The sequence below is a fragment of the Podarcis raffonei genome, chromosome 14 (assembly GCF_027172205.1).
Source record: "Podarcis raffonei isolate rPodRaf1 chromosome 14, rPodRaf1.pri, whole genome shotgun sequence".
Lineage (NCBI taxonomy): Eukaryota > Metazoa > Chordata > Lepidosauria > Squamata > Lacertidae > Podarcis > Podarcis raffonei.
Window position 1 is genome coordinate 30336680 of NC_070615.1, and position 19230 is coordinate 30355909.

At 48.2% G+C, this 19230-nt stretch overlaps 1 protein-coding gene and 1 long non-coding RNA gene across 3 annotated transcripts in view; one reads left to right on the forward strand and one right to left on the reverse strand.

Moving 5' to 3' along the window:
• The window catches only part of PKD1 (polycystin 1, transient receptor potential channel interacting), a 104645-nt gene extending 92529 nt beyond the window's left edge, over positions 1–12116 (forward strand). For both annotated transcript variants that reach the window (XM_053365822.1, XM_053365823.1), the window contains exons 34-46: positions 792–897; positions 1012–1139; positions 2896–3098; positions 3349–3543; positions 4233–4372; positions 4763–4890; positions 5997–6171; positions 7077–7202; positions 7535–7709; positions 8414–8701; positions 9744–9878; positions 10223–10534; positions 11082–12116. In XM_053365822.1, the coding sequence (XP_053221797.1) occupies positions 792–897; positions 1012–1139; positions 2896–3098; positions 3349–3543; positions 4233–4372; positions 4763–4890; positions 5997–6171; positions 7077–7202; positions 7535–7709; positions 8414–8701; positions 9744–9878; positions 10223–10534; positions 11082–11672 (2702 nt within the window). In that variant the 3' untranslated portion in view covers positions 11673–12116. The remainder of the gene's footprint in view (positions 1–791; positions 898–1011; positions 1140–2895; positions 3099–3348; positions 3544–4232; positions 4373–4762; positions 4891–5996; positions 6172–7076; positions 7203–7534; positions 7710–8413; positions 8702–9743; positions 9879–10222; positions 10535–11081) is intronic.
• On the reverse strand, positions 9392–17895 carry LOC128402055 (uncharacterized). The gene is made up of 2 exons (XR_008327595.1): positions 17075–17895; positions 9392–9884 (listed from the first exon to the last, which is right to left on the reverse strand). It is a non-coding gene; the product is annotated as an uncharacterized LOC128402055 (long non-coding RNA).
• Between the last annotated feature and the right edge of the window lie 1335 nt (positions 17896–19230).

A 19230-nucleotide genomic window follows, 5' to 3' on the forward strand; every position in this document is an offset into this window, starting at 1 on the left:
GCGGGTGGACAGGAAAACAGTCCAAATCTGAATGGATTCATAAAGGATTCTTTGCAACAAACATTTACTTCTCTTTAACACAGAGGTGGGGAACCTGTGGCCCTCCAGGTGTTGCTGGACTACAACTCTCATCTTCCCTGACTGTGCGGGCTGCTGGGAGCTGGAGTCAAACATCTGGAGGGCTGCAGCTTCCCTTCTGAGGTTTGCCAGGTGCCCTTAATAGTCAGGAACAAGAGATTTGCTGCCTGAGATGAAGGACTAGCAGAGAATCTAGAGGGGCCGTTGCATCAGATTTCAACCCTGGCATTGGGATATTGATCTACATGGTTCCCGAGGGTAGCCTGCTACCTGAGGAAGTGCAGAGCAGGATAGATTAAGGGATTCAAGCAGAATTGGGGGTTGGGAGGTGCTGCCACCCTCTGGCAGCTGTTGTCTGAGGGAGGTGACACTCCGCCCAATATAGTAGGTCCGGCCCTGTTAACCTGAGTGCTGTTTATACAGAGGAGTGGAAGGAACAAAGGAAGGAAATACTTATGCAGTTGAAGAAAGGCAGAGTAAGAATGCGTGAGAGGCAGAGGGTTCACTTTCCCCCTTTCTAGGGCATTCATGTCCACCGCACGCAGCATAGGGCCAAGGAGGACTCTCAGAGATTGCTGCATGGGAGAACCAGCCTTTTGCAAACCTGTTCTGCATATATTTGCAGAGTAACGCATATGCCCCACACAAGCACACTTCACGCTGCTAACATATCTTGATGTGAACCCAGCTTGACACACGTTTCTTGGTCGCAGATGAAGATCTGATCCGGCAGATTCTCACCGATGGAGCTGGCAGCCTCTCCCACCCTCAGGAAATGGGACCATACCCCAGGGTTGAAACTGACCTCATCTCAGGGCTGTAAGTCTCCCATGACAGAGGAGGTAGTGGTGCTGGTGCCTGTGCACGAGGCCAGCTGCTTACTGACCCCCATCCCAAAGGAGTGCTTAACGCCCTTGTGTTTTTTTCTGGCAGATCCAGCATGCTTGGGGAGAAGACAGAGACTATCATGATGCAGCGGCTGACCGAGAAAGGGCAGAATGTAGCAGCAGCAGCAGCCCCTGGCAGAGAACTGAACCGCTCGGCCAAATCAACGCGAACAGGTAGGGTGGGATATGGCAATTGGTGACCAGCTTGGAAGTGGGATTGTGGGAGTGGTGAGGAATGCACAGACCTCTAGACCCATCATGTCACCTTCACTTTCCAGTCCTGCCTAGGCCAGCATCTTCTTCCCAGAGACTGAGCCACCTCCCATCCCCTTGTGATAGGATTTCTTCTAAACCAGCGGTTTCCAAGCTTTTTCTGGCCACTGCCCTCTTAGTTCCATAAATTCATCCCTGCGTCCCCTACCCTATGAAAAGCATTATTCATTATAGCAATTTTCACAGCCCTCCAAGGAAGATAATAACACAATAAAATTCAAAACAGTAACAATTAATTGCACAGTTATTCAAAATCCGGTTAAAACTATTTAGTTTAATTAATTCCACAAAGTTAACGAACTTGATCCAGTGATGCCAGCTTTTCAAAGTATGATAGCCATTTACACCTCCAATGCCCCTGTGGTGCCCCCTAGATAATCCCATCACCCCCCAGAAGGTGGTACCACCCACTATGGGAACCACTGATATGAATTCCGTCACCTTCAGCTTATCACACTCCCACTCTGCCTCAGCTGAAGACCTTCTCTATTGCATTGGAAGAGTCAGAACAGTGCGTAGTTAAACTATGGAACTCGCTCCCACAGGAGGCAGTGATGGCCACCCACTTGGATGGCTCTGAAATAGGAGGAGACAAATTCAGGGAGGAGGATTAGACTATCTGTGGCTACTAGCCATGATGGGTATGTTCTGCCCCTACGGTCAGAGGCAGGAATGCTTCTGAATACCAGAATACTCCAGCAGGAGAGAGTGCTCTTGTGCTTGGATCCTGCTTGTGGGCTTATGGTAGGCCACTGTGAGAACAGGAAGCTAGGCTCTTGGCTTGCTCCAGCAGGCTCTTCTTATGTTCTTACATCCTCCCCACATGGAACGAAGCCAGATTACTGACTCCTGTAACTCTTTGGATGTGCACATACGTGCAGGTCTGCAACCTTTCATGAGGGCATCTGCCCAGCCCCTGTGGTGCTTCGTACCAGCTTCTGTTGCAGCACCAGGACAGGGTGTGCAGATCTTGAGAAAAATAAGAAGTAATTGCCCCACAGAGGACCTTAAGGTCCATAAATAGCAACACCCTAGAGGTCCCAGGCCCTAAGGAAGTTTGATTAGCCTCAACCAGAGCCACGGCTTTTTCAACACTGGCTCCGGCCTGGTGGAACGCTTTGTCTCATGAGACCAGGGCCCTGCAGGATCTGATTTCTTTCCGCAGGGCCTGTAAGACAGAGTTGTTCCGCCTGGCCTTTGGCTTGGAGCCAGTTTGATTCTCTCCCCCTCTTTCTTTTTTCCTTTTTCCTCCTGTGATGAGGCTGCATTTTAATGTTTTAATGTTGTATTTTAATCTTGTTTTTAAGTTGTATTCATTCAACTTGTTTTTATTATTGGTTGTTAGCCGCCCTGAGCCCGGCCTTGGCTGGGGAGGGCGGGGTATAAATAAAATTTATTATTATTATTATTATTATTATTATTATTATTATTATTATTATCACTACTACTACTACTACTACTACTACACTCTTCCAAATACCATCTTTCCCCCTCTATTTATATAAAAGGGTTCAAAACTTTAAAGAATGGTGCAGACCCTGCCTTGCGTGTGTAGCATGTAGCTGCTCTCCCTGCCCCACAGAATCAGACTGAATAAAGCAAACCAGCCCCTGCTAACCACTTCTGTCATGTGTGTGTTTGTGTGTGTCTCCTGCAGTCACAGATCACGCTCTCCGGAAGCGCCTGCTTCCCTTCTGGTGCTCCTACCTGGCCCATGCCATCAGCCTGGCCTGCCTGGTCATCTGCTTTGGAGTCTCTGTGTGGATTGGAGTGGGTTTCACCTCCAGCGTGGCCCTCATGTGGCTCATCTCAGGGATTTTTAGCTTCCTCTCCTCCTTCTTGCTGTGGGAACCATCCAAGGTAGGCTCTGATGGAAGCTCAGCGGGAGAGGTTGCTTCCGGACAATTCCAGGTTGCCATTCCAACCCATGTCCCATTTCCGATTGAGCAGCATATAAATAGAAATAAAATCAACCGCCCGCCAAAGTTTCTTGGCAGTGGACATGAGAATTACAATTCACGGATGTGTCTCGGACCCACTGATGACTTGTGCACTGGTCAAGTGGTCCAAGAAGCCACCTCCTTGAATGTTCTCCCTCTGCCCTGCTCAGGTTCTGCTGGAGGCCCTCTACTTCTCACTGGTGGCCAAGCGCCTGCACCCCGAGGAGGACGACACTCTGGTGGAGTACCCGTTCGTGGAGCACGTGTCGGAGAAGATTGGCCGAGTCCGGCCCCCTCAGGGATTCGCTCTCTTTCAAGCCAAGGAAGAGGCCAAGAAAGTGAAGCTTCTGCACGGCCTGCTCAAGGTGAAGAGGGGGAGCTGCTGCCAGTTTGTGGCGTCTGATGCATTTTAGGAGGGAGACTTGCAAGGGAGGGGAGGAGGAGGAGGAGGAGGAGGGCAGGCCCTGTGTGCCTTCCAGACAACACTGGGCACTTTGAAAGCTCAGTGGCAGAGCAACTGCTTTAGAATGTCGCAGATTCAATCCCCAATGGCTTTTCCAGGGAGGACTGAACAAGACTCCTTGCCTAAAATCCTTAAGAGCTTAAATGGACCCATGGTCTGACTTGAGATAAGGCAGCTTTCCATAGGGAGAGGAGCACAGAAGACAGGCTGGAGCTCAGTGGTAGAGCAGTTGCTCTGCAGGCAGATGGTCCCAAGTTGAATCCCTTATGCCATCTCCTGGTAGGACTGGAGAGTCTCCCTGGATGCAGTCCTGGAGAGTCTCTGCTGCCACTCAGTGTGTCAACAGTGCTTAAGCTACATGGACCAATGGTCCAACTCAGCATAAGGCAGCTTTCTATGTTCCAAGAGGGGCTCATCCAACAGCTCCCAATCTAAGGAGCATCCCTGTGCATGGTGGTCCCACTCCAAGGGCGGGCAGGGGGTGAGATTCTGCTGCTTTGTGCAAGCTGTGGGTGGCTCTTCTGCTGAGGCAGCCACAGGTGGTTCCCAGCAAGAGAGCGAATCAGAGCCTCCGTCTGTCATCCCTGCTAGAACTTCTTCATCTACATGCTGTTCCTCCTGGCGACCCTCCTGACCAACTATGGTGATGCTTCGCACAACAGCCGGGCGTTCCTCTTGCAGAGCTCCATCAAGCAGCAGCTGGGCAGTGAGCAGTTCCTGCGCATCAAGAGGTATTTCAGCATAGCTCAGCTGCTGCTCAGGTCTCCAGCCCAATGTTTGGAAATGTTCCTCTTCAGCACTCTGCTCAGCTTTGCTGGTGGGAAAAAAATGTCTGGCGTTCACAAGGTTGGGGAAGAGTGGCGTAGACAATACATAATTTGATGGACCAGGGATCTGACTCAGTGTAAGTCAGCTTCCCTGCATAAGTGATGTCATATTGCAGGGACAGAAACTCCTTGCCAGGCCCAAGAAATTCCTCTTTCCTCTTTGCCACGGAAACTGGTGACTACTGAAGTCTGAACCATTCAGTTTTGGTTGCTTAATGCCAAAATGGCTGCAGAATTGCAAAGTCTCCACTCAACCGCCTCCTTCCTTTTCCTCTCCCCACCATGCCTGCACAGATCTGATGAGTTCTGGGTCTGGATGTCCCAGGGGCTGTTGCCCTATCTCTACAACAACCAGTCAGGCCGGGGAAGTTACAGTGTTACCCTGGGGTCTCCACGGCTGCGGCAGATCCGCCTCCAAGAAGGTAGGTGGGAGATCCTCATTAAGATGGTCCTGGATGGGGTCAAACTCCTCTGGAGGTGCATATGTGCCACTTGGGAGCACTCCTGGGTCCATTACTGGATCACCAGAGGCACAAGTGGCCTCTGTAGCTTCTTCCACCAGATTTGGCTGGTGGCCAAGCTGCGACCTGATTTGGATGGGAAGGTCCTGGCTGCCACTGAAGATTGTTCAGAATCTGCAGCTACTGTGGAGTTTGGCAGCTAGATTATTTCTGTAAGTGAAGCAGTTTCCTGTCTCTGCAGGACTCACAACAGTGGTGGTGGTGGTGTGTGAGCCTCTGTTGTCATGCGCAGGCTTGAAGCATTTAGAACAGCCTTCAGTTGACACCCACCAGATATTGCTAGACCCCAGCTCCCATAAGTTCCAGCATCTTACAGCCATGCTGGCTGGGGCTGATGGGAGTTATAGTCCAAAAGACTGTAGGACACCAGGCTGGCAAAGGCAGATCCAAAATAATTTAATCTCCCAGCACCTCTTGCTAACCCCCTGGGGTCTGATTGTGTCAATTTGTAGTCTGTGCAGACAACCAACAGTGTCAGGCCCAGGTGGTGGAGGGCCTTTCCTTCCATGGAACAAGCCTTGGCTAGCAGGCAACCCTTTTGATTTCTTGCCTCTCTCGATTCTGCGCCTGAAAATTGTAACACAGGATGCTGCCATTTTAGATTCTCTTTTCAAAAGCCAGAGGCTGTAATTTTGGGAACATTTGAGAGATGGAAGTAGAAATATGTAATAAATTCACACACATACACATTTATTTTATATATAGATTCAGGAACACACAACAAGCATTTTAAGCAGATATCTTGCCTAGTCTGTTGTTTGTAGATGTATTACTTGCTTTTATATTCCACCTTTCCTTCCAAACACTAAAACAAAATACTTCCAGCCTTCCCTTCACCAAACAGTCCCAGGGTATGTTACATAAAATGTATTGCCATTTAAAACAATATACACTGGAACCCTAAGTTAAAACCTCAGAACTAAGCAAGGTCATCAAAATAATAATGCAGCAATGTCATCACAGCAGTGCAACCAATGGAGAACCCTCTTCTGACTGCTTTTTTCCAGCGGAGTGTCCCAGTTCCATCCGCCATATCCTTAGTGGGACCGATCCATCTGCAACCGGGGGGAAATGCATCCTTGGTTCAGACAGCTTTGACACGGCCAGTTACGCAGTAGGCTGGAAGAGTGTTGCCGGCAACCTCACAACATCATGGACTTACTCGCCACCTGATCTGCCAGGGTAAGAAGCACTAGATTCCTCCTGTACATCCCTTGCAGAAATCAAAGGAAGGGCATTTCCTGCCAGCTCCCTGTATCTTCTTCTTCAAAAAACTTTTTTAATCCCTTTATTACCATTACTAGCAACCCAAAAGTACGATAGCAGGGTATACCATCATGCCATATACAAAGCAAACAAGCAATTAATAATAAGAGAAAGAAATGGTGCCACACCAATATAACTCAAGAAATCCAGATTTCCCAAGCAGGCAGGGATGGTGAATGTTAAGCATCTAAGTCCAAAGCATTGGAAATAAAACCCCACCAGATGTCCTAAAAGTGTTCTGGATCCTCCACCCCCCTGGAAACACACAGCCTGTGTGTAATTTTCCCCACAATAACTGAAGTCCATAAGTTCCTATACCACAAAGGCAAATGTAGATTTCTCAAGGTTTTCCATTGCTGAGCTATTGAAATCCTGGCTGCAGCTAACATTCACGTCAAAAGCTCCTTAGGGCAACAAGCTTTTGTGTTGATTGTCCACATGTTCAATAATGACAGTTGTGGAGAAGCCCGAATAGGTGATTTAATTACACTAGATACTTCTTGATAAACTTGAGACCAGAATAGTGAAACCTGAGGGCATCATCCCCTCTTTTTCAGTTCTCATCCCTTCTCCTCGCTCCCAGTGCATTTGGGCATATGAACACCAGCTCAAAACAAAGGACAGAAGTGTGTGAGGCACTGTGGCAAGAGCAGACAAGGCCCATTCTTGTCCTCCAGTTAAATTTCAAACATTTTCAGTCAGGAGATGGGCTGAGCAGAGCAGAGCACCAGGCCCTGCCAATGCACGGAAGACAAGGGACCAGACGAATTCCATCCAGGACTCGGCTTGACCTATAGGGCCTGGCCCTGCTTCTCTTTCAGGGCCTGGTACTGGGGCTACCTCTCCTTCTATGACAGTGGTGGTTATGTCCAGGATCTGGGAACGACTCTTGAAGAAAGCAGGGCTCGCTTAGAGATCCTCCAGCGGAACAATTGGATCAGCAACGTGTAAGCATGTTGGGGGAATCAGTGCCTCGGATAAGACCAATCTGAGGGGCTAGGCAGACTCGCTCATCCAACAAGTAGACTTGAACCATCCTGTTCAGTCCTTCTCTTAACACAGGATGCTGCTCTATCTTCCTTGCTGGACTGCAGAAGCTCCAAGGTTTGGCCCCCAACATCTGTAGATAAGGGTGGGAGAGACTCCCTGGCTGGAACCTTGGAGTACTGCTGCCTGTCAGTGTTGACAGTACTGAGTTAGATGGACCAACTCTATATAAGGCAGCTTCCTATGTTATTCTGCTGCTGCTGCTGTTGACCCACTTTTCTACCTCCTGCAGGAGCCGAGCAGTCTTTGTGGAACTGGCCCAATACAACCCTGGCTTGGGCCTCCATGCGGTCATCACACTCAGGCTGGAGTTCCCTGTAGTGAAGCACGCACTGCCGGCCGTGGCCGTGGCTGCTCTCCCGCCCCTTCCGCTTAGCCAGGGAGTCACACTGCAGCTCCTCATGATGGTCAGTCCCAAAGAAAGGTTTCTCTCGCCTCTTCCCAGAAGGATCTTCCTTCCAACTGGGGAGCACATAGATGCTGTTGCTTCTCCTGTTTACACTGTTTTATCTAGTGCCAACCACATGAAGAATTTGAGTATGGGAAGGGATGAGGACAGGTGTCACCTGCTGAGGCATTGTCCTCCTTTCCCAACATGGTACCCTCTGGATGTTTTGGACTATGGTTCCCATAAGCCCCAAACATGATGCTGGGGCTGATGGGAGCTGTAGTCCAAAACATGGCTGTGCTAACTAAGGATTGGGGTGGGAGCTGCAGTCCTAAAATATATGGAGAGCATCAAGTTGGAGAAGGCTGCTTTAGGGCACCCAGAGTTGCTAAGAATGGAGATTGTGCTCTTTTTATAGACTCCAATAAGGGAATCAAAGCAGGGAAGGAGCGTACATAGTTCTACTTCCTGTGCAATAAAGTTTAAAATTTGTGTTAAATTCCACACTGGAGAGCTCACATCCCGTAACAAGGAGAAACGCATACAAGCCTGGGGTTGTTTCCAATGGAAGTCCTACACAGAGCGGAACCATTGACAATGCTAAGCATGGCACACTTGGGCCCGTTCAGTTCAATGAGTCTCCTCTTGAGTAGGCTATTCTTGGCTGCTAACCTGGAAGCCGCCATCTCCGTGGCACTAACAGACTCTTCCCCCCTGATCCAGGTTTTCTTCATGATTGTGGTCGTCTACTTTGTGGTCTCAGAGTCTCTCTCCATCCAGAAGGCAGGCCGGGCCTATTTTGCCAGCGTGGGCAGCTACTGGCAGTGGCTACTCATCCTTCTGACCAGTGGCACCGTGGTTGTCCACTTGAGCCAGGTCACCCTGGCCAACCGGCAGTGGGCCAAGTACCTGAGAGACAAGCAGGGCTTCACCAGCTTCTACCAGGTGGCTTCTCTTCACACCGCCTTCCGCTGCCTGGCGGCCTGCCTCCTCTTCGTGCTGACAGTCAAGGTACAGTTTGATCGCTGGCATGCATGATGCAGACCTCCCTTTTGATGCATTTCAGGAAAAGAAGCCAGGGACAATGCCTGTTTGGTCACTGCTTCAGGGAACAGAAGAGCGAGGCAAGGCAGCCTTCCCAAACAGATGTTTCTGGACTGCAGCTCCCACCGGCACTCACCTTTGTCCCTGCTGGCTGGCTGGTGGGAGCATTGGGAACCCCCCAACAACATCTGATAGGCAGCAGGCTGGGGAAGGCTGCATAAAAGTGAGGAGGGATGCAGCTAAATTAGACAGACATACTGGTGAATCAAAGCCATCTCAGCAAATTGGAGAGGTGGGGAACCTGTGGTCCTCCAGGATGTTGTTGGACTTCAACTCCCAGCAGCCAGCATGGCCAGTGATGGGAGTTGGAGTTCAGCAGTCTCGCCTCTTCTTTCATACTTCAGGAGGGCTGCCTGACTTTTCCTTTTTCCTAAAGATTTGCCATGTAGAACTGCTTTGGGGCTTGTGAGGGGATGAGAAAAAGCCTTCATGGGATTGAGCAACTCAGCAGAAGACAGAGCCAACTTCTGCTTAAACATTGTGGCCAGCAGAGGGCGAAGAGCCTCAGCCCTTAGGTGCAGCAAGATTGGCCCCACCGCTTTGGACATGTTAAGCCCATTTCTTCTCTAGCAAGAATTGGAAGAAACGAATCATGTATAGGAGTTTTGCTGTCCTGTCAGGAGAAGGAGTTGTGGTCCCTTTCAGAGAGGAGCATGGATTTATTTATTTCAAGCCTTCAAGGCAAAACATTTCCAGAGCAGCTTAGAGTGTGATTTTAAAAAGAAGAAACCTTTAAAAACAACAGTATTGAGAAAAGAATTCCTTTGGAGATTTAACAGTCTGGGAAAATACAAAGGTCTTCATCTGGTGCCCAGAGAGACAGAGCAGGTGTCAGCAGACACCCCCGCCATCCCCCAAAATGGCCCTTCAGACTGATCTGCAAAGGGGCCAGTTCATGGGGTGCCAAGTGCTTTAAACAGGCTTCTGTTCTCATCTTCCTTCCCTACAGGCTTCCCAACAGCTGCGCTTCATCCGCCAATGGTCCACTTTTGGCAAGACTTTGCAGAGGTCTACGAAGGAGCTTTTTGCTGCAGGGCTGGCCTTCACAATCCTGACTCTGGCTTATGCGCAGCTCGGCTTCCTGGTAAGCCTGGACTCCCAGATGCAGGCAGAGAGAAGAGCGGGTTGACTAGTTTGGCCAGGTTCTCTCCAAAAGCCAGCTTAGAGGCTTCTGCTGCCATGCCCCCAGATGCCTTTGGACTACAACTCCCATCATCCCCAAGCCTTGTCCATACCACCTGCTGGGGTTGATGGGAGCTGAAATCCAAGAGCACATCTGGAGAGCCACAAGGTGCTCTAGGGAGAGGCCCTACTAAGCCTCCCCACACATACAAGCAACGGCAGCACGTGAAATGGGACATGGTTGCCCACAACGGCAACCCACATAGAGCTAACATTCAGACTTCGCTGTGTCTCCTTTTTGCCCAGCTCTTCTCCCACTCCGAGGCCTTCCCCAGCTTCCCCAGCACTCTCCAGCTCCTTTTCACCGCCTTCCGCAGCAGCAGCAGCCTGCCCCTCTTCCTCCCCGAATCCGTGGGGCTCTCCCACCTCTTCTACGCCAGCTACGTCATGCTGGAGCTGTGGGTGGTCCTGCGGCTCTTTGCCGCGGTGCTCATGCACCACTACCGCGAGACCCGCTTCGAGATGTACCGGCCAGCCTTCGAGTCCCAGGACTACGAGATGGTGGAGCTCTTTGTCCGGAGGCTCAAAATGTGGATGGGATTCACCAAAGCCAAGGAGGTAAAAGTCTGGCCAAAGGCAGAAAAGACACATTCTGCAACCTGCATAAATTATGCACACTTTCCTATTCTGCATAATTTATTCTGTTTTGCTAGTCATGGGGAGGACTGCTGTCCCATCCCCAAACACAGGGAACTTATTTTGCCCACCCATCTTGCGCGTATCCCGTCAGGTCTTCCAGGGCAGCCAAGATGCTGTTTGTGAAAAGGAAGCTGTGATGATGGTGGAGCTGAAGTTCTGCACCCAAATACCACGTTCTCCGGAACTGCAGGAGACGTGCAGCTTCCTGCACCCTCTGGCGCTCGGTGTGCCAGACCAGAATTGCAGGAAGCCAATTTAAACTTGGTTGTGCATCAAAGCCAGGGACTCTTGGGGGTGCTGCTGCTACCCTGTGTCCAGAAAGGGATGGTGTCAGGCAAGGGAGGATTTCTGAGACAACAGCAATGAGACAGCCGGGAGCAAAACTCATGGATTTGGCTTCTCTGCCAGCCTTTTGCTCTGTAAAACAGTCCAAGCCATTGAAACGACCCCTTTCTGTCCTTTGCAGTTCCGCCACAAGGTGCGTTTCGAAGGCATGGAGCCACTGCCCTCCCGCTCCTCCAGCCAGGACTCCCACTCCTTGCAAGGCCCCACGCCCACCGCCACCTCCGACAGCTCCCGCGCCTCCACCTCCTCCAGCCAACTGGATGGACTCAGCCTGGCCCCCAGCGCCCGGGACAGCTCCGAAGTGGATGCCGACATCCAGCGCCTCCTCTCCCTCTTCGAAACACTGCTCATCCGGTTTGACCAGGTGAATGAGGTGACCAATGATGTGTACCACATTGAGTGCCAGCTAGAGGGCACACGGAGCGGACAAGCCAGGAAGAGGGGTGGACAGCAAGCAAGCCGGCACCACCCAATCCGTGCAGATCCTGGAGTGCTTTCCTCTAACTTCACCCCTAATAACAGCAGCCGCTTCCTGCCCTCTCGGCCCCGCAGCAGCTCCACGTCACCCATCAAGGTTTTCCAAGCTCCCCCGCAGGGCATCAGCCAGGGCGCCCTGCTGTCTCCGCAGAAGACACACGCATCGGCCGTGCCAGTAGTCAAAAAGAAGAAGCCGTTGCGGGCAAACAACAGGGTCCATCCCAGTGGCAAGTAGCAGCCAGGTTCCACAGGGTTGCAGCAGTCGGGTGGCCCTCCTACGTAAGCAGAAGGGAAAAGGCTTTTGCAGTCTCAGACTTGGTTGCCAAAAACTTTGCCTCTCATTTACGGGGACAGTAAGCAAGAGCAACAGCCTTTTTGCGAGTTTGTTGCCAACAGACGAGAGGGTGGCTGTCGCCTAGAGCCACCAGAGTTCCCACCCCCTGCTTTCCACAGTCATGGCCCGTGGCCTTAGCAGTGCATCAGTATTAAGGTTTTTTCAGAGGCCAGACAAGATCATGCTATCTTTCAAAGGGCAAGCAGGAGCTAGAAAAGGTGAGCCCAGCTGTGCAATATTTGCATTAGCATCCTTGGAGTGAAAGGCAGAAAAGAAACCAGAATCCAGGCAAGGAAAAAGGAAGAAGAAGAAAAACTTGTAAGGAAGCAAAGCCAGAACTTTTAATATCAAAAACAGAAATGCAACCTGGTCTACTTTTAAATGGTTCTTCATTGAGATTTGCTGAAGGCAAAAGCTGCACCATCCAGGCAAAGAAGCCCAGAGATCTCCAGGGTTCAGCAGGCTGAGCCTGGGCTGGGAAGTGGAGACAGCAGCGGCTGGAAGGGGTCAGGTTCCCCTTCCAGGCATCTCACGAAGAAGGTGCACTTTGGAGGAAGAAACTACGCAGGAGCGAGTCAGTCAATTCTCCCTCAGGAAGTTCTCTCCTGAAACAGCCATGCCCTCCTCCAGAATATTTAAAAGGAACCCAAAAGTTTCCTTCAGCCTGACAGTCTTTAAGAGAAAGGACCTCTGTTCTTCAGCCAAAATGCTGTCAACAGAAACAGACATTTGGATGGGCCAACAGTGTTTATTGAAAAGGGGGGCTGGGGGTGATGCTGTTTGCAGAGACCTGTCCCTGTGAGCTGGTTTCACTGGGTACTTATTCCAACAGTGTCTCCCTTCGCCCCCCCTCAAAAAAACCCCCCAATTGAATAGCTTAGTGTGTTGCATCCATCATTGTATATGTTGAGGTGCCTGAGTGTGTTTATATTTGGTGTTTGTGTGTCTATTATATATATATATATATTATATATATATATATGGTTTACTATTTCTATTTACTGCCCAGCACTTTAATCAATGCTTTCCTTAGCTAACGGTGACACATGCAACTTTTAAAATAAGAGCAGGATAATATATCATGGAAGCAGTATTTTTGTTTGTTTGTAGATCATAATTTGAAACAGGCCACTGGAATATGAGCACAGGGGAGTGTCCCTGGCTACCCTCATTGTGGGTGGCTCCCCCAAGGCTCCAAGGGCCAGCAGACAGCCCACATTTTTGGCAGTGCCACATATCATGAAGAGTACAAATGGCTAAGGTTTGTACGTTTGTACTCTTCCCTTTTTCAGAAGAGGGAAGATCTGCTTCTCCAAGCTTAGAGAAGCGATGCTCCCAAGCAGCTCAGAAGCAAAGATTCAATTTAAAAATTGATTTGAGGCTAGAATAGCATGTCGACATCACAGCCAAAGCTATATGTAGTTTTCCATTTAGGAAGACGTTTTTTATTTACGCAAAATTTGATAGTTATCCTGGACTTCCCAATGCAATGGAGCATGTTGCTTTTCTACCATGCAAAAATCAAGGAAGAAAAAAAAGCAATGGAAAGTTGCAGTGGGAAATGTGGGAGAACAAGTACCAGCTGGCAGTGTTGCATAAGCTCTGTGTTAAAAGTATCAGAATGAATGCCCAATAAGCAGGTGACATCGCATCACCTCTGCGCAAATTTTGTGCAAAAGTATTTTAGCATGGCTGCTCAACGGCCAGCTGGTCTGTAAGCTCCCACAGGTGTGTCCCTGGCCAAATCTCAGCAGTCCGCATCACAGCATGGGCCAATAGATGCTGCAGCTGTTGCTACCCGCCTCCCCCATCCCAGCTTTAAAGCAATGTGCTGTTAACCCATAGAACTGGCTGCCACTGTACATGTGCTGGTATTATCCTAGCCTCAATCAGTTTCCTTGTTTTACACAAGGTAATGAGCTTTGATTCAGAGTGGCTTTGGGAGCGTCCCAGAAAACAAGTGTGTTTTAAAAATCAAGTCCACCCCCCTACCACCACCGCGTGAATGAGTTACATTCTTCCATTGGAAGCTACAGCTGGATTGTAGTTTCTCTAGAACCTCAACTCTGCTTTTGGGAGTCAATTCTGGCTTCCTTTGTTCAAAACATCTTGCTGCCCCCCCCCCAAAAAAATAGCACTGCTCCTGTCATCATATTCCATAGGCCAGTTTAATGTTATGTATATTGCAAGTAATTTATACGGGATTTTTACAAGGAGAAAAATAATGTATATTTTTGTATGTTTGCTATATTTTTATAGCATTTGGTACTGTGCTCAACACATGTAGATAGGAGTTATTTAAAAAAAAGTGTGTTAAAAGCCTTCTTGCTAAAATGTTTGTGGTGTGCAAGCAAAGCGCCCGTGTGTTTGGGATTTGTGCCAAAGGAAGTCTGAGAGATCTTTCTGTTCCCCACATCCAGGGCAGGGGGGCAGGAACTCTCTGCAATGCACTAGCCATAATTTCTCCTAGACATTGCTAAGTCTAAAAAGAACTCTGATATCAAGTCCTACACCTAGTCTTTGACTGGGTTTCCACAAGTGCCGTTTCTAAATGCTGACTTGCTTATTCCATTGCCAACATCATTGGTAGGAGTTGTAAATAGAGATTTTTTTTTTCTGGAATGGTTTTTTTTAAAATTGCTAATTCTTTTGGCTGTAACCATCATCCTAAAAATGAGGAAAATATGGTTATAGGCACGTCTTTTTATAATATTTCATTATTTATAAAGGGTGCTATTTTTTAACAAACTCTTTTCTAAAATATTCCAAGCTGCTTTACTCATCAGGTACAAAGTGGAAAATGCACTTGCTTCATTCTGTGAAGGAACAAAGAAAGATTGCTAGGAGGTAGGAGATGGTCAGTGGGTGGGAAAAGGGCATTGCATTGCATTGGCCAGGAGATAAATTGCTGCAGGGCTAAAGACTTTCTGTAATGGGTCCTTGATAAGGAGATTCAGCAGGGAGGTTTTCCAGTCATCATCCACTAGACTTGAGCGCACATTGGAAGCTTTTATTGTGAGTGAGCCATTGGGCTCCCTGCATTCCCTGTGAATGCAATGCAAAAAGCTGCAAATTTTGACCAGAGCAGGCCTCTGTTGCCACAAGTGGAGAAAAGAAGATATTGATCTGTTGGCTTATTTAAAGAATGCAGCCTGTGTGTGTGGGAAGTGACTGAAGTGAGCTAGAGATGGGTATGGCTTGAACCAAGTGAAGGGATTTTGCACTTCTTTCTCTGCTAAATTAAAAAGTTCTCATAGTTTTCTAGGGTTGTTGTTTTTAATGTAGGTCCTTACGAGGGTAAATCCTAGTCAAGTCAGGGAAGCAAGCGCCTTAGCACATGAGCTGTGCTCTTACGCTAAGGAGGGAGTGGGGGGTGTTTTCCTCCCAGGGAGGAGGAGCATTCTGGCGCACAGAAGACATGAAGGTAGCAAGGAAGGAGCTGGTATGGGAGGAAGGAGAATGTCCCTGGTGCTTTGCTGTAGATAGATCTACTTCAGCGCAGACCATGCCCACCGCCCCCCTCTCATCAGCAGCGGACCCAACTCACGTCCCTACCTGCCAGATAAACTCTTGAATGTATATTTTGGTATTTACTCACAGGCAGATGGTTTCTTATTTATTGTTGTCCGAAACCCCACACTGATGCCTACAGTAACTTGCTGCTTAGCACAGAACTCTTGCCAGCTAAACAAAAACCACAACCCAGCTCTCTCTTTAGAGGCAGGTGGCTTTTATCAAGGCTTCTGGTAGCAACGGCAGAAGCAGCAGCAATTGTGATTAATGTTAAGTTTTGCAAACATATGTTGTTTTTTTGTAACGGTGAAAAAGAAATGACAAAGTCTACTTTAAAAAGTTAATGGACAGCTCAATAAAGATTTCTGTGCCTTATTAAGCAAATGGAAGTGTCTTGCTAAAGTGAATTTAATTGAAACCCAATAAATAGCAACCCACACCCAAGTTTGCAAACTCAAACAACAAGAGGTATGCAATTAGAAAGCCGGGTGGAGTGCTGAGTGCACTCCACAGAATATTACTTGTACAACTGTCTGCCCTACTGGTCAGAAGTCATGGGTAGGCACTGGATGCAGTGAGTGCCTGGCCATCATAGGACACCTCTGCCCCCTTGTGTCCCCTGGCAGCAAGTCCCACTGGCATATACAGTATGTCAAGTCTACAATTCAACCGTCGGGAAACACGGTCCAACGGTCAATCCACGTAAACAAAGTCCCAACGGTCAGGAACGGTCTAAGTCCCAACGGTCTAAGTAAGCCAAGTCCAAAGTCTAGCAATTGGGAAACACAGTCTAGAGTCAAACCCAAGGCACAGTCCCATAGAAGTCCTAGACCATCCAAGCCGAGGTCGGTCAACATAGGCAGTTAAGCAGACAAAGCAGCTCAGCTCTGGCTCCCCCTTTATACCTTGCATGTGGATTGCAGCATCTGGGCTGGATGAGACAGGTGAGCCTCACCTGCTCCAGTCAAGGACTCACACACCTCCTTCCCGGGCTAATGAGCCCCACCTGGGCAGTGGGTCCTTCCTGCCTCAGCCTCCTTGAGCACACCTCCCACTGCTCTATACACCTCAAAGCCCATCTTGGTAATGGGAGATGGGCCTCTGGCTCCGATGAGGAGCCCTGCTCTTCTGGTCCCTGCATACTGACCCCCATTCCCGCGCCACCCTCTGCCACTCCATGTGTACTTTCCACAACCCCAACCTCTCCTTTCCCATCCGTGGCTTGCCCCAGGGGGTCCCAGTCGCAGTTGCACCCCTCGCCGGGATCCTCTTCCTCCTCCCCATTGTCCTACCAGTTTATGACACCTTGAGGCCAAGGTGGCTGACCCAGAGAAGATGAGAGGTTGGAGGTAGGCAAGGCCTTCAGGGACACAACAGCAGCACTCCACTTTTAGAGTAACAGCTCTACCACCACCACCACAGAAAAGGTGGATTTCGAGAAAGGACGGTGTCACTCCAAGGAAGAGGGAAATTATCCATTAGAAGGGACTCTTTCCATGGGCAACCAACACTGGGCGACTTCATTAACTCACAAATACAGTGGCCATATTTGTGTTCCAGTCACAACTAAGAGGTAACATTTCTAAAAACCCTAAATGAGTGTGCCTTAGAATCACCACCTGCATATTCGCCCTTCACACTAAGGTCCCAGGATTGCAACAACTAAAACACAATGTTAAAAACAGTTTAAAACACCCTAGAATCACATAAATTAGGTGGGCCTTAAAAACATATACATATCAGATGTCAAAGACCAGGGTAAAGCTTTCACCAAAAGCTGCATCACTTACTTTTGTAGGGAGGAGACTCCTAAACTTTAGGACAGCCACAGATGATGTCTTCAGCTGGGCCATGACACACAAGCTTCTGAGTGCAGTGGAACGACCAAGAGGACTCCCTCTGCTGATCTTAATAACACCTGAAGGTCTGTAGGGAAGGAGGCAATCTTTCAAAACAGCAGCTCAAGGAACCAGAAAGGCAGCAACCCTGGACTTGCTTTTAAGTGGTGCCCAGGTGCAAGACGTAAGTGTTGTTAAACTCACTGGGAACAGTGAGCACAGTACTATCCAGTTCAGCATATATGTAAATAGGCAATGGCCAAGAAAATACAACATGGTCACATTTTACTTCAAAGGAGGAAACTTGCAAAAAATGAGGGGACTGGTAAAAAGGAACTTTCAAGACAAAGTCAAAAGGGTTAAGCCTCTCCAAAATTATTGGGGGGAGGGTTATAAAACCAAGATATTAGAAACATGGCTAGAATGCACACCGCAGCCCATGGAAGTTACCATGAAGGCCAAGAGAACACCAACGTGATTAACAACCAAAGTCAAAAAAAGCTATTAGATGAGGTAAGAAAAGGATTCCTTCAGAAAATAGAAGTCTTGTCCAAATAAGAACCAAAAGGAACACAAACTTCAGCAGAAGAAATGCAAACAGACAATAAGAGATACAGAAACAAAGAAATTGAGCACGTTGCTAAAAGCACAAGGACCACCAACAAAAATTTTTTTTAATACATTAGCAGCAGGAGACCAGCAAAGGAGGCATGTAGATTTTGAACAACAAGGGGGGTCAAAGGTGTGCTAAAAGAAGAAAGGGAGGTTGCAGAGAAGCTGTCAGGGAACTGACATCGGAGCGAGAGGCGAAGGGAAGGCTCCCAGATGATGCTGGCGAAGGGCCCAGCAGGGGGAGAGGCAGCTTGGTAGAGGGGGAAGCTAATCAGCGCAACACCAGGGATAAAGGGGGGCAGATGGGGGAATCGGCAAGAGGGCTCCAGGACTCTTCACTGGACATCAGCGGAGAGAGCACAGGTCCTCTGCTACCCACGCCCTCCCTGCGCAGAAGACTCCCGTGCAGTGAGAGGAGGAGGAGACTGGGCGTCAAACAACTTTTATGTTGGAAGAGGTTTAAGAAACGCCCACTAACGGATTCTGCTAGCGACTGAGGCAGCCACGATGAGAAGGGCTGTGCAGTCAGAAAGGATTAACCAGGCAATTTAGCCTAGAGAGGCGGCAGTTTACGCACGAGCAACCCATACGCATTACAGCAGCTAAACAAATTCTTTACCTTTGTCTTCATGGTGGAAATGGAGAGCAGTCCCCCTGTGCTGGAACAAAGTTTCACCTGAGCTTCGCATGAGGAACGAATAGTGGTGACTAGTAAGGCGGAATTCTTTTTTTTTTTTTTTTGTATATAATTTTTATTAATTTTCAACCAAAATTGTACATTTTTAACCAAATTTTAACAAATTATACTTTTGAGACTTCCTTCGATTTTTATGGTAATCATCCATATTTACCCCTAAAGAAAACGCATTTCCTTCATTGCATTGTCTTTTGACTTTCTCCCTTTTCGATATATATTTTCCCAAACAATACATCTTAACCTTTCACAGTGCTTCTTGAAACCCCACTAGCGTTGTTTGTAAATCACATACATTTTTCAGATAATCTACAAACTTTCCCCAATCTTCGATGAACTTTTGGTTTTTGGTATATCTTATTTTCCCAGTCAATTTATCCAGTTCCGCATATTCTGTTAGTTTCATTCTCCAATCTTGGATTGTCGGTGTTTCTTCCTGTTTCCACTTCTGGGCTAGTAAAATTCTTGCTGCCGCAACTGCATACTGGAATAACTTACAGTCTTTTCTTCTTATTTCTTTCCCTGTGATTCCTAAAAGGAAAACTTCTGGTTTCTTAGCAAAAGTATATTTTAACATTTTTTTTAATTCATTATATATCCCTTCCCAGAAGTTCTTAACTTTCTTACATTCCCACCACATATGATAAAATGTTCCCTCCTTTTCTTTACATTTCCAACACTTATTGTCTATTTTATACATTTTAGCCAGTTTTACCGGTGTAATGTACCATCTGTAAAACATTTTCATCACATTTTCCTTCAGTCCCATGCATGCAGTAAATTTTAGATTTTCTTTCCATAG